This window comes from Delphinus delphis, chromosome 2 (genome assembly GCF_949987515.2).
Source record: "Delphinus delphis chromosome 2, mDelDel1.2, whole genome shotgun sequence".
NCBI classification, from domain to species: Eukaryota; Metazoa; Chordata; class Mammalia; order Artiodactyla; family Delphinidae; genus Delphinus; species Delphinus delphis.
Genome location: NC_082684.1, coordinates 92,238,382 through 92,253,563, shown reverse-complemented (window position 1 = coordinate 92,253,563; position 15,182 = coordinate 92,238,382). Strand labels below are relative to the sequence as shown.

Here is a 15,182-nt window from a genome sequence, read left to right as displayed (position 1 = left end):
AAAAACTTGTTTACCTTGTTAAGGAGGTTCTGTAAGGGAGCCCAGGCTTTTGAAAGCTTAGCTCACACACACACAAAAAGTTTCTGTTCAGTTTTAGCCCCAGTTTCTCTTTATGTATAAGAAAAATAATGTTGGGACTTCCCTGGTGGCGCAGTGGTTAAGAATCCACCTGCCAATGCAGGGGATAGGGGTTCGAGCCCTGGTCCGGGAAGATCCCACATGCTGCGGAGCAACTCAGCCCGTGGGCCACAACTACTGAGCCTGCACTCTAGAGCCCGCGAGCCACAACTACTGAGCCTACATGCCACAACTACTGAAGCCCACGTGCTCTAGGGCCCATGCTCCGCAACGAGAGAAGCCACCACAATGAAAAGCCTGTGCATGGCAATGAAGAGTAGCCCCCGCTCTCCAACTAGAGAAAGCCCACGTGCAGCAATGAAGACTCAAGGCAGCCAAAAATGAATAAATAGATAGATAGATAAATGTCTACTATGCAGCATTACTGTAAGGACTAAGTGGGTGTGTGACACAGAGTAGGCCATCATTATGAGCTAGCCATTATTATTAGAACAGAGGCCAGAGGGAGGAGAAGAACTGAACGCTACCAAGGCTGAACAGGTATTTAAGGGGAAATTTAAATCGATATTTAAAGAGAATAACACAAAATTACCAAGGTTACCAGGTTTGCACTTAGTCCACTCATGGTGGAAGAACACCGATTTTCTCTTGTGATTATCACATCTGCAGAAGCCATCACATATCTTCACTCATCAGTATTGCAAAAGCAGTTTGGGTAGGGAGTGTGTAAGTTACAGGAAAGGCTCACGATACCATCTAATTCTGATATCAGAATTAGATGGGGCAAACTTTTTTTTACCATTTATTTATTTACTTATTTATTCAGGTTATTGTTGTTGTTGATTTTTTAATCTCTGTGTGCAAAATGCTTCTTCCCCCCTGATTCTTAGTACTAAGTGTCTGTATTTGTTTCTATTGTTGCCATAAAAAAATTGCCACAGATTTAGCAGCTTAAATGACACAAATGTATTATTTTAACTTCCCACAGGTAAGTGTATTTCTGGCCACCAAAGTCCACATCTGTCCCACGTGCAAAATATACTCACCTCATCCCAAATTCCCCCAGTCTCAACTTATTACAGCATCAACTAAAAGTCCAAAATCCCATCAGCTCAAAAGGTTTAAATCTCATCATCAGCTCAGGTATGGGTGAAGCTCTCGGAGTGATCCATTCTGGGGCACAATTTCTTTCTACCTGTGGACCTGTGAAATTAAAGAAACAAGTTACCTGCTTTCAAAATATAATGGTGGGACAGGCATAGGATAACAGTTATAGGTATTTCAGTTCAAAAAGGGAGAAAGTGGAAAGCAAAAAAGAGTCATTTGTCTCAAGTATTTCTAAATCCAGCTAAACAAATTCCATTAGGTTTCAAGGTCTGAGAATAATCCTTTGTGGCCTGTGGCTCTGTCCCCTAGACTCATGGCTCTGCCTTCTGTCATCTTTCCTTTTTCATGAAGGGTAGCATGGGTTTGCAGCTGGGAGTAGTTTTATCAGCCTGTTTCCTACCTATAGAATTTTTGGAGTTTGACAACCTTCAACTAGAAGGTTTGACAACCTTCTTTAATTTTGGACTTTCTCTGTCCATTTCAGTTCAACCTGGAAGGGTTTCTGCTGGCATGACATTCTCAAGAACCTTGTGGGTCTCCCATGTATGTAATGGGGATTTACTCCCTTAGACAAGAGGCTCATTCACAAACCTTTCCTAGGTAATCCCATTTCTATTTTTGGCTTTTGTTTATATGGCTGAGAGAACAGACCTTAAACTCTCTAGTGTGATTGAGGGTGTGTATGAGGCACATCCTTAATCCAAGGGCCTTTTGTGACTTTATTCTCTGACCTTTTGATCTTTCCAATATGTCACACCTTTTCTGTAGAGTGCACATTTCCAACAGTGAATCTTTTAATTTTAGCACCTTGCCATCCAGATACTCTGAGAGTTTTCAAAATGATAAAAATCCTGGTTCTTCTTTGTTTAACAGTTCTTCCCTCAATTTATCTCTTTCCTCTTACATTTTACTAAACCAGCAAGAAGAAACTAGAACTCGCTTTCAACACTTTGCTTGGAAATCTCCTCTGCTAAATGTCCAATTTTAGTTTTTACAAATCCTGCTTTCCACAGAACTGCAAGACACAATTCCACTAAACTTTTCTTTTTAAAAAAATTTTATTTATTTATTTATTTATGGCTGTGTTGGGTCTTCGTTGCTGTGTGCGGGCTTTCTCTAGTTGCGGCGAGCAGGGGCTACTGTTCATTGTGGTGTGCGGGCTTCTCATTGTGGTGGCTTCTCTTGTGGAGCACGGGCTCTAGGCACGTGGGCTTCAGTTGTTGTGGCACATGGACTCAGTAGTTGTGGCTCACAGGCTTATTTGCTCTGTGGCATATGGAATCTTCCCGGACCAGGGCTTGAACCCATCTCCCCTGCATTGGCAGGCAGATTCTTAACCGCTGGGCCACCAGGGAAGTCCACCACTAAACTTTCTGCCACTGTATAACAAGGATTCTCTTTCCTTCAGTTTCTAAGGGCTTGTTTTTTAGTTTCTTCTGAGACCTCATAGGCAGTATCTTTAAAGTCCATATTTCTAATAGTAATCCACTCAAAAGAAATCTAGACTCATTCTTCCAGCCATTGCCTGTTGCCCAGTCTGAAAGCCACTCCATTTTTGGTATTTGCTACAGTGGCACTCCACACCTGGTATCAAAATCTGTATTAGTTTTCTATTGCTGCCACAACAGATTACCACCAACTTATCTTCAACAACGTAAATTTACTAACTTACTACTCTGCACGTTAGAGATCTGCCATGGGTCTTACCAGGCTAAAATCAAAGTGTTGGGAATGACATATATACACTATTATGTATAAAATAGATAACTAATAAGAACCTGCTATATAAAAAATAAATAAAATAAATTTTAAAAAAAGTGTTGGCACAGCTGCATTCCTCTCTCAACAAAACTCTCATCGAGAGTTTTGTTTATTTGTTTTTTGTTTTTGCTCATTTGGGTTGTTAGAATTCAGTTCTTTGCAGCTGTAAGTCTAATATCCCTGTTTCTTTGTTGGTTGTCAACTGAGGGCCCTTCCTAGCTTCCTTGACCCATGGTCAGCCTTCTCCTTCTTAAAAGCCAATAACGGCAGGTTGAGTCCTTCGCAGGTTTCAAATCTCTCCTCCTTTTTCTGTCTTAAATCTCCCAGCTCTTTCCACAGCTGGGAAGGGTTCTTTGCTTTGAAAGCGTCATGTGATTAGATTGGGCCCACCCAGATAATTCCCCCATCTCAAGATCTGTAATCTTAATCACATTCTGTGATATTGTGATTTATAGTAAGAAATATATATTTGGTCTAAAACCTATAAAATTTCCCAAGTGATGAGAGCATCAAAGTTGTCTCTTGTCATATTGACGAAGTGAGTTTTGGAAAGCACACGTAAGAATGAGAGCTGGTTGCCAAGGGAGCCGAGCATGTCATTACAGGGTTGGAAGTTTTAGTTCTAGCCCTCAGCCTCTGGGGAGGGGAGAGGGCTGGTGGTTGAATAGACTGCCAGGGGCCAGCAATTTAATCAATCATGCCTATGTAATGAAGCCTCCATAAGAACCCAAAAGTATGGTGTTCTGAGAGCTTCCAGATTGGTGAACACCTGGAGATTCAGAGAGCGTTGTACACTCAGAGAGAGCACGGAAGCTCCATGCCCTTTCCGCACACCTTGCCCTATGCATCTCTTTGAGCTGGCTGTTCCTGAGCTATATCCTTTCATCATAAACCAGTTATCTAATAAGTAAAATGTTTTCTCTGAGTTATGTGAGCTGCTGTAGCAAATTAATCGAACCCAAGGAGGGGGTTGTTGAGACCTCCAATCTATAGCCTGTCGGTCAGAAGCACAAGTAACAACCTGGGCTTGGGATTGGCATCTGAAGTGGAGGGCAGTCTTGTGGAACTGAGCCCATAACATGTGGAATCTGATGTGATCTCTGGATAGAAAGTGCCAGAACTGAGTTGAATTGTAGGACACCTAGTGGTGTGGGGGAAACACCCCCTCCCCGCCGCACACATTGGAATCTGGTGATTAGACCACCTTTTACATTTGCAAAGTTTCTTTTACCATGTTTCTGATATTAGGACATGGATGTCTTTGGGAGTCTTTAGTCTGCCTACCATACTGTCAGCACCCATATCTGAACCCAGGTTAGTCTGACTATGTTTGGACTTTTTTCACCAGACTCCATAGTTATTTCCTAATTGCCCAGAGGCTCTGATCATCTTGTACCCCTGTTCTTGCCACTGTGTTTGTATCAGATAATAATGCTTTGGGCCATAAGTAACAGGTACCAGATAACCAAGAGCTGCTTGAGCTGCTTAAACCAGTAAAGGTTTATTTTTCTCATATAACAATGTATCTAGGGATGATTGCTGGTCTCGTTGCAGTGATTCAAGGATTTCAAGACCATTGGCTTGATAACTTGGTTGGTCTTTCTTTCATGATTGCAGTATGACTGCCACAGCTCCAGATAGCACATCCACATTCAGGATAGGAAGACGAGGGAAAAGGGAGGGGAGGCTCCAGTTTTCTCTGCCCCTTTTGTCAGGAAAGGAGGTGTATTCTCAGAAGCCCCCATGAAACTTTCATTACATCTCATAGACCAGAACTGTGTCACATGCCCTGACACCCTGCAGTTGCAAGGAAGCCTGAGAAAGTGGGTATTCAGCTTTTCCCAGTAGAGGTGGGCAAAGGAAAAGAGGATTGGAAATGAAGTTTGGATTAGCCAACTCATAATGCCAGAGTTTCAATGGGTCCAGGACCCTGTCTTTGCCTTCTTCTCTTGCCGATCCACAGTTAGAATTGGAATCCTGCTTCTGGGTCAGACACCTCGTGATGACTGTGCTCTGACCACCTGTCCAACACCCACACACTCTTTGTAAGATATCCCTAACCCCAGTTAACCACTTAGAATGCCATCTGCAGGGATCTGGATGCACTTCCTGTCACTGTCTGCTGCTGGCCCTGGAAGCACCTGGCCACCTTTCAGAGGCCTAGAGACTCCACCAGTCCCTTTGGCTATGTACAAATAAGCTTCTGTTCTGACAGCACCTGTTTTTAAATGGGTCATTTTAAAGCTTTGTGTGTGTGTGTGTGTGTGTGTGTGTGTGTGTGTGTGTGTGTGTGCAACATGGTGCATGTGCATACAGAAAAAAGGGGAAATAGGCCACGTTGACCAAAGACGTTTTTATTCTATGCTAGCTTTAAATTCTATTTAGGTAGAAGGTCTTCTGAAAATATTACTATGGCAGAGATACTATTTTCTATCACAATATCCATTCTCCTCTCCTTCCTCAGTAACAGACTATGATTTTATGTGCAGCAGCCATGCACCCAGACAAAAGACTTCTTCATTCTCAGATAAAGAAGACTTCATTTTCTCTTACAGCTAGTTGCAGCCATGTGACTAAACTCTGGCTAATGTGATGTAAGTGGAACATTGTGTTGGGCTTCTAGGAGGTTTCTTTAAAGAGAGTGGGCATGTCCTTCTTTGTCCTTTCATCCATTTTGCTGCCTGGAGTGGAGATGAAATAGCTGGAGCTCTATCTGCCATTTTGGACCATGAGGAAAAGAGATATACTTTAAGGTTGGCCAAGAGCTGACACTCTCCTTGGACTTCCCACCTCCAGGGAAATAAATTTTTTGTTCAAGCCACTCTTCTTTAGAATTTTTGTGTTATTTTCAACTGAACCTGACCCTAAGTAACTCATCTATTTTTCGTCTGCATGATATCTAACTCTACGTAGCACTTTCAGGTACATTATCTCATTTTCAACAGATGGGAAAATATCCATTTTCCTGTGCTGTTTCTAGCTGGCCCTGGTTCCATGAGAGCCAGTGAGGGCCAACAGCAACCATCAGAGAGCTATTTACCTACCAAAGTTGAAGACGGTGGGAAAACTGGAAACATTTGGTTCAGGAGGCAAAAAGAAGATGTTGCTTTCAGAGTTAATGACAACTCTGGGGAAAACTCTGCCTCCGTTTTTCAAAGCTAGGCCATGACTCTCGGAAACTCAACCCTTGTTCGCTATCTCACTACCCCATGTTTAAAAGGGTATTGGTCTGGGGCTTCCCTGGTGGTGCAGTGGTTAAGAATCTACCTGCCAATGCAGGGCACGTGGGAAGATCCTGCCAATGCAGGGCACATGGGCACATGGGAAGATCCCACATACCACGGAGCAACTAAGCCCGTGCACCACAACAACTGAGCCCTCATGCTGCAACTACTGAAGCCTGCATGCCTAGAGCCTGTGCTCCACAACAAGAGAAGCCACCACAATGAGAAGCCATTGCAATGAGAAGCCCGCGCACTGCAACAAAGAGTAGCCCCCACTTGCTGCAACTAGAGAAAGCCCGTGCGCAGTAATGAAGACCCAAGGCAGCCAAAAATAAATTTTTTAAAAAAAGGGTATTTGGTCTCTGCCAAGAGCTTTTTATGAATATTGTCTTGTGGAAAATTCTTCCTGAAACAGAGCTTCAGCAGTGTTTTCACTCCTCACTGATAGGCTGTTGGACTCATCCTCAGTGGAAATTCTTCAGGAGTAGGTATTGCCCAATGACTGTTCTTCAGGAGTGGGTCTGCTTTGTGATGGACATGGTATCCGTGGCTGGAGTAGGAGTCCTAGCCTCTGATGCCACCTGCTCCGCTTTGTTCCAAAGTAGCAATTGGTCCACCACCTCCCAGAGTTATTTTTGTCTTGTTCTATCTCCACCCCCCTATACTCTCTAGCACACCCTTCCTCCACCCCAAATCCCACACTGGGTTCTCTTCCAAAGCTGGGCAGGCATCTTTGCCCAGGTCCCCTTCTCCTCCACTCCTCTAAGAAATCCTAGCAGGACCTGGCTAATTCTATCATGGCCCAGCCTGACCCAGCACTTTCTTGAAACTGCCGGTTCCACCCAAGTAGCCCAGCCAGGGCAGGCTGTCCCTTAAACTGACACTTTGATTCACAACAGGCTCCCTTGGAGGGGGGCAGTGTGCCTCAAAGCAGAGGAGGCATACACAGTGGTCTAAGCAGAACCCTGTTTTCCAAGGGCAGTGACGAGAGGGGTTAATGTCCTCTGATGGTTTAATGACAATAATGGTTTTTCTTGTGTATTATTCATATTTTTATTCCTAACAGTTCTGTGAGGTATTTCAGGCAAATTTTATAGGTATGATCTCCAAAGAGGAGAGGGGAGCAAAAGCTGACATTTAGTGAGCACCAAGTATGAGTAGTTAGGTTCTTACCGCACACTGGCTGTCACCCTTCCCAGCAGGGAAGGGTACGTGCCTGAGGTGAGCCAGCACTCAGTTCTACACGAGACCCACCGTGGGGCTCGCACAAGCCAGGAAACGGGAGTGGCTTGCTATAAACTCGGCACCTTGACTGTGTCTCCTGTAGTGTGGAGATGACAGGCCTGGGATCTAGACTTGAGCTCTCTGGTGTCCTGGGTGGCAGCAGAGGACAGTGGCTACCAGCACAGGCTCTGCAGCACGGGCTCTGCAGCCAGGCGGAGCTGCTGGAGGGCTCCTGGCCTCATGTTCAACAGCCAGGGGACCTTGCCCAAGTCACTAACCTTGCTCTGAGCCCGTATTCCACATCAGTAAGGCGGTGATGAAAATTGTGCCGGCCTCCGACATCTGTTACAATGATTGAATGTGAGTGCAGGTAAACTGTCTTTTGTTCCATCATTAGTAGCTCTTGTTAATAGTATTCTCATCATTACTAACTGAAGAGGACGTTCTGACATCCTGGGAGAAAGGAAGCCATCGGCCTTGCCCACCCACCCACCCACCTGGAATGGAAATCTTACTCAGTTAACGAGCCTGCTCTGGGGCTGTTGGGGTAGTTTTTCAGCTTCCGTCTTTGGGCTGAGAGCTGCCCAGCCGGCCTGGCTGGGCCTCTGAGGCTGTTCCCCACTCCCCAGTTGCAGATCTGGTTTCTCTCACCCTCATAAAAGGCCCCGGCAGAGATGCCTACCAGAGCCAAGATCTCCAGGGTCCCTAGGGACAGAGAAGCAGCCCACGGTGGCCATGGCTGCTTTCTTATCTTCCCTGGTCCCACTTGGTTTCCCTCCCTCTCCTCCCCAGCCCTTCTAGGATTCATTCCTCCTGAGGGACGGGGGCTGGTCTGAGCCCCTGGAGTGTGGCCGGCACAGTGCCTGCCTGGGTGAGCAGGCCCCCTGGGCACCCCGTCCTCCAGGCATGAAGACCTCAGCCAGGACTCACACAAGCCAGGCGGGCTCCTGTTTATCCTTCCTTCTCCAGGCCCACACGAGTGTTAGGAAATTGTTTCTCTGAACAGTGTTGGCTTTCTCAGCTTCTCCTACTTTGTGCTAATTTTTCTTTTTAGCTGCCTTGGATGGTGTAGGCTCTACTCTGTAGGGGGTAAGAGTGCCAGCTTCAGGGGCAGGCAGCCCGAGTTCCAATGGCCTTTCTTTACACTGCCAGCCATGTGCTTGGTGAGGCATGCCCCATGTGTGGGGCACGGTGCCAAGTGCCTTACAGGGATTAGGATTAGCTCATGAGCCCTTATAACATCTCCATTAGATGATGGCTGCTCCTAACAGGTGAGGGCGTTCAGGCACAGAGAGGTAAACCATCTTTCTCAAGGCAGCATAGCATGGGGTCTGTGACACCAAGGAAGGGACCCTTGTGAGAGAAGGAGAGAGGTGGAGAGGAAAGAAAATGAGGAAGGTTACTTCACAGTCCTGCCCAGAGCCTGTCTCCTCAGCCCCAGGGATGTGGAGTCCAGCTGGCTTAGCCACTCTTCAGTTTTGCCAGGAGGAGGTGTGAGGGCAGAGAGGGAAGGTCAGTGAGCATTGACGGGAAGATTTATGAAGATGCACAAAAGGCCTTCCCAGGGAAAAACCATCCTAACAGTTTTGGGAGGTGGGATGTGAAAAGGTGAAGAATTTCAGTGGGAGAGGAGGAAGCCAGCAAGGATGCCTTTTCAGCTGCTTACAAGGAACCGTTTAATTCAGAACCTGTGTTTGGATCTCAAGGGAACTCAGGCCACCAAAGTCATAAAAACACATGAGCCTAATGCAGCCTTGTGGGCAATAAGACAGTGAAGGTGGCATCCCTGATTCCCGTGGCTGCCGGTTTGTTTTGATTTTTGGATTAATGTTCAGTTTCAGATGCAAGAGCCTTGGCCCACCAAGAAATGTAACCTTCAGCCGAGATTTTCTTGTCTCTTCTGATATGTGATTTCACATCCTCTCAGTGCTTCAGCAGTTTCCTCTTCTCCATTCCTAAAAGAACCTGCATTTCCCTTTCTCAGCTCCCTTCCTGGCTTCCTGTGTGCTAAGCCTCTTGCAGTTGTCATCATGTCTTCAGAATGCATTTGATAGGTACAGGAAGTTGCACCAGACGGGAGATGGAACCAGCAATCAATAAAAAAAGAACTATGTTTCTAAGAAAAATGCATCATGTCTTCCCCCAGGAGTTGTGTACCATATGTCCTAATATCCGTGGAACAATGGGTCTAATTTTTAGCTCTTCTGCTTGGCTTTCCCGGTCATTTCAACAAAAAAGAAAATGGACCTTTTAACCCGCTGCCCAGCTTGCAGATGACTTACACTAAAGATTGCCTTTCCCTTTAACCCTTTCGTCAGATATCACAAAATAAAATCTCTCCTTTCTCTCCCTCCAGCTTTATTTCTCCTGGCTACTAGTTTAGTATATTTATGGTGCATGAGTCATCAAGCTGCCGCCTGATTGGATAAAAACCAAGCACCCCTGAGACCATCAGTCAATTACAGCTATTCTCAGCTTCATTCACTGATTTATTAGCTTGCACACACAGAGAGAAATTCATTCAGCAAAGTTCATTCATAAAAATTTCAACACTCTGCGTATCATCCTGCACATCTCAGCCTTCTGTTGCAGATAGGCTCCTGAAAGAAGCTCTGAGGGGATTCGGAGAGGGAAGGAAGCTCGGAGCCAGGGTGGGCAGGCTGGGAGGGGATCTGAAGAACACGGAGGGATCACAAGTCCCTGAAATAATGCGGAGCAGCGCCTGTCACTAGCACTCCTGGCTTGTGGCCCAGAAGGGATGCATGACAAGATCTTCCAAGAGAGGGCAGCCATCAGAAGAAACGAACCCAGGCTCAAGGGCCTTTGGCCCACATATACATTTTCTTTGCTCCTTTTTAAAAAAATGAGCAATCACTGGAACAAGTAAAGGGTTAATGAGCCAGACATTGCCCCGCCCTGTGGGAACCGGAGGGAGCAGGTTTGAAAGTTCCTGTGTGCAGAAGGGGAGGCTGGGGGGTAGGGGGCGTTAAATATTTCTGCAAGGCTCCCGCGCCGCCAGCGATGCGGCGGGACCGGCTGGCCGGGCGCGCGGCCCCGTTCCGTGCCTAAGAGTTGGCCGTGAGCGGTTGCCGGCGCCGCCGCGAGCCTGGGTCCAGGCTTTCCCAGCAAGGAATCCGACGCGAGAACACCGGGTGCCGCCGCAGGGCCAGGGAGGGACTAAAATCAGCTGGGAAGGCGTTTTCCCCTGGGCTGTTACCCTCGAGGACCCTGAGCCGAAGCGGGCGAGGGCGAGGGCGAGAACGGAGTTGGAGAGGTGGCAGCCGCCAAGTTGCGCGGGGCGTTGAGGCATTTGCTTTCCGCACTGTTTATCTAGCAGACGACGAGGCGATTTATGCAACAGTATCCTGTTTCAGCACTGCCAAGGCTATGCGAGAACGCGGTCCGGACAGCCTGGCAGGACTCGTGCTGTATGTAGGACTCTTCAGGCACCCCGGGATGCTGCACAGGGCCAAGTATAGCCGCTTTCGGAACGAGTCCATCACGTCCTTGGACGAAGGCAGCCCCGGAGGCTCGGGGGGGAACAAGGGCTCGCCACAGCCTCCCTACCCCGCCCTGGCACCTCACCTGCCGGCTGAAGATGCCACCTTGGCGTCCCAGGAGAGCCCCACCCCACTGTGCACCTTGATCCCTCGCATGGCCAGCGTAAAGCTGGCCAACCCAGCCACCTTGCTGAGTCTGAAAAACTTTTGCTTGGGTACCAAAGAGGTACCTCGACTCAAGCTCCAGGAAAGCCAAGACCCGGCTCCCAGCAGCCCGGCTTCCCCTGAAACCAGTCTGAATAGGGCCATGCCAGCACCTCCGCCTCAGCGGGATGCCCTGGGGCACAGGGCGACCTCTTTAACTCCTGATGCCTGCCCCCTTCCCGGCCCTGGGGAGCCAACCCCCGGGAGCAGGCAGGACAAGCACTTTCTGCAGCACCTGTTGGGGATGGGCATGAACTACTATGTGAGGGTAAGTCCATTTTCCTGTCTGCACCCCTTCTACAAAGGGCACCTTCTCTGCTTTCTGAAAGGGGCTGCACATCACCTGGCCGGGTTCTAGGTTTGGATAAGACATCGTGTAGCTGGAGGGAGGGGAGGAGGGAGGCTGAGCTTACAGGTTTCCTTACAGATATCTGGCTTGTATTGGAGTCACACAACTTTTGGCTCGGGGGCATGAACTGGTGCTAACTCAGGTAGTTGCCAGGTGTAGGGGCAACTTCTCATAGAGACAGCTGAGATGTCCCCACTGGACTGATCATTCTGGCCAAGAAGACTCAAGAATTTCAAATCTAATTAGTGATTGAGACCCCATAAATTTTACTGGCCACTGTGCTTCAGTAGAGATTTTTGTGCTAGAGGAATACATGGTGTGTAAGGGACTTGTATTATCTCTGAAAATCTAATTCAGCATTTAACAAACACTTCTCAGAACATGGCTGAGCTTCTAGCCTTGTGCCAGGAACTAGTCTTAGGTCTTCAGTGCACATTTTTTGTCTTTATTGCCTACGCTGTGCCCACTGGTCCTTGCCCATGAGCTATGTGCAAAATCAAGGTCTTTACTGGCCTTGCATCTGCCCTTTTCCATTCCAGATCTGGGTAAACGAAGAATAGAAGATTTGGCCTCTGCCCTTCTAGAGCTCACATTTCAATCGGGGAGACCAACAAATGCATGTGAAATAATAAGAGGACAATATTTAGCAATAGATATCTGGTGTGAGAATGCTGAGGGAATTCAGAAAAAGGGAAAGGTTGTTGTGGTCTGGGATTCATTCATAGGGGAAACCTTCAGGAGAAGGTGCATCTTGGAAGAGGTATCAGATTTTTATTGGCAGAAAGGGGGAGACTCCTGGCAGGGCAAGAATAGGAGCAAAGTCCAAATGGCAGGTATCACTGTGGCGGCGGCAGGGGAGCATCACACTGGGCTTAACTGGAGAAGAGAGGGGATGCTGGAGGGTAGTGGGTGATAGAGAGTATGGCTGGCACATAGTTGATGCTCAAACAAATTTGAGTCAAATAAAGACATACAGATCTTGGGTAGCTTGGGGAAGAGGGAGCAGCTGCCCAAAGCTCTTAATGCTGTACAGGGAGTTTGTAAACACTCTGATTCACAAACAGAAACCATCATAGGTTTGTAGGCCAACTATAACGTGATGAAAGTGGTTTCAAAAAGATCAGTCTGTGCATTTATTTCAGATGGACTGAAGCAGGGAAAAATTAGAGATTTGGAGGCCGATAAGAAAGATACTCTGGGAGTTTAGGCACCAGGGGATGGGAACATGGATTACTGTGAAGGTGAGAGAAAGGAGACGAATGTAAGAGCCTCTGTGAGAAGCCTCAACAGGCTTGGGTGACTGAGCAGATCACTTCGGATCATAATACACATAACAGAATGGTGAACATTTATTAAGCAGTGGGTAGATTGCTGAGTGTGTTATTGCTATTTATAGAGGTTGTGGATGATTATTGATAAAGGAGTTGTGAGGAATGAAAAATAACTTCAAATGTAAGCCTCAGAATGGGATTGGAGATGTCAGTGATAGAAACAGAATGAGTTGGGAAGGGGGTCACACTAAGTTTGCTTTCGACATGTTATGTTTAAAGGGATGATATCTAAGTGGTACTAATTTGTAGGTAGCAATCGTATAAGACTAGCATTCAGGTGAGAAGTCTGATCTGAAAGTAGACATTTAAGAGATAGCCCAATAACTGTATCACACACAGGCAGTTAAGATCTCAAAGAAGGCCAAATAATGAACACTGGAAGGGTTCCAGTGAGAGCAGGCTAGGGCAGCCTGGGTGAATTGATAACAAAAATCTCCAAGGAAGATACATTTATGGGACACTCAGCTCTTACCCTCCCTCACAGTGACACAGCTCAAAATGGAAATAGTTACATGTATCTACTAAAAGTTCGTGGGCAATTCTCATTGGTCAAGCTTAAGCATCTGCCAGGCTCTAATGGAAAAATGTGACTCTCCAAACCCATACTTGGCACCTGCCTTCCCATCACCTAGACATCCTCTGCCGTCTGCCTTGCCTTTCCTTCCCTCTCGTACTTCCTTCCACCTCCCCACACCCACACACCTGTACAATTTTAAATGTGAAAGAATTGCTGTGTGATCTCCATTTTCCTTAGGGAGTGTCACCACTGGCATTTTAGATTTTTAACAAGGATTCTGACTGCCTTTTCCTGGCAATGATGACTGACCCCAGGAAAAGTGCTGACCCCATGATCCATGTGAATCATACTATGCTGCCAATAGACAGTGACGTGACACCAGTTAACACCCCTTTTAGGAAGTCAAAATACATGGAAAAGCCTACTGTATTAATTTTTATAAAACCCTACTTTGAAAGATGGAAGGAACTCAGAAGTTATCAAGTTCAATGCCTCTATGGGGAAACTGAAGTCCAGATAAGTGAATTTTTTTTTTTTTTTTTTTTTTTGCGGTACGCGGGCCTCTCACTGTTGTGGCCTCTCCCGTTGCGGAGCACAGGCTCCGGACGCGCAGGCTCAGCGGCCATGGCTCACGGGCCTAGCCGCTCCGCGGCATGTGGGATCTTCCCAGACCGGGGCACGAGCCCGTGTCCCCTGCATCGGCAGGCAGACTCTCAACCACTGCACCACCAGGGAAGCCCGAGAAAAGTGAAATTTTTTAAGGCCACACAGGTGAGTCAAAAAGAGAGTTAGCACTAGAACCCAATTGCCCTGTGTGCCAGTCTTTGCTCTTTTCACCACAGTTTTTCATCCTGGTTGAGATCCTTCTCAGAATTCTTTTAGGTGTGATGTGAACCAATTTTAAAAGACAAAATGCCAACCTGTTAATTTACAGTGAAAAATATTGTGCCAAGTAAACCAAAATTGTGATCCCATCTGTAGGAAAATGCACACAGAAAGATTTAAATCAAAGGTTTCTTGGTGATGATGGAATCAGAGCAGAGAAGCAAGAGAGACATTCTTTTTAAAAAAATTTATTTTATAAAGGTAACACTTGTTTATAACATTATATATTTCATGTGTACAACATTATATTTCTACTTCTGTATACACTACAGGGTGCTCACCACCAAAAGTTTAGTTTCCATCCATCACCGTACAGTTGACTCCTTTACCCATTTCGCCGCCTGCCCCTCCCCCTCTGATACCTATACTCTGTTCTCTGTATCTACATGTTTTGCTTTGTTTACTTTTGTTTGTTTGTTTTTTTATATACCACATATGAATGAAATCATGTGGTATTTGCCTTCTCTTATTATTTCACTTAGCATAATACTCTTAAGGTCCATCCACATTGTTGCAAATGGCAAGATTTCATTCTTTTTTATGGCTAATATTCCAGTGTGTGTGTCTGTGTGTGTATATGTGTGTGTGTGTGTGTGTATATATATATATATATATATATATATATATATATATATATGCCACATCTTCTTTATCCACTCCTCCATTGATGGGCACTGAGGTTGCTTCCATACCTTGGCTAATATAAACAATGCTGTGATGAACATCGTGGTGCATATATCTTTTTGAGTTAGTGTTTTGAATTCTTTGGATAAATACCCAGAAGTGACGTTTCTAGATTGTATAGTAGTTCTATTTTTAAATTTTTTAGGAACCTCCATACTGTTCTCCATAGTGGCTGTATCAATTTACATTCCCACCAACACTGTTTGGGGGTTCCCTTTTCTCCACACCCTCTCCAGCATTTATTGTTTGTAGATTTTTTGATGACGGCCCTTCTGACTGGTATGAGGTGATAGAGATATTCTTGATGGCTAGTGGACA

At 46.1% G+C, this 15,182-nt stretch overlaps 1 protein-coding gene across 2 annotated transcripts in view; it reads left to right on the top strand.

Moving 5' to 3' along the window:
- The first annotated feature begins 10,781 nt into the window (after positions 1-10,781).
- SHC4 (SHC adaptor protein 4) overlaps positions 10,782-15,182 on the top strand; it is a 131,501-nt gene continuing 127,100 nt past the window's right edge. For both annotated transcript variants that reach the window (XM_060005193.1, XM_060005192.1), the window contains exon 1: positions 10,782-11,366. In XM_060005193.1, coding sequence (XP_059861176.1) covers positions 10,782-11,366 — 585 coding nt within the window. The remainder of the gene's footprint in view (positions 11,367-15,182) is intronic.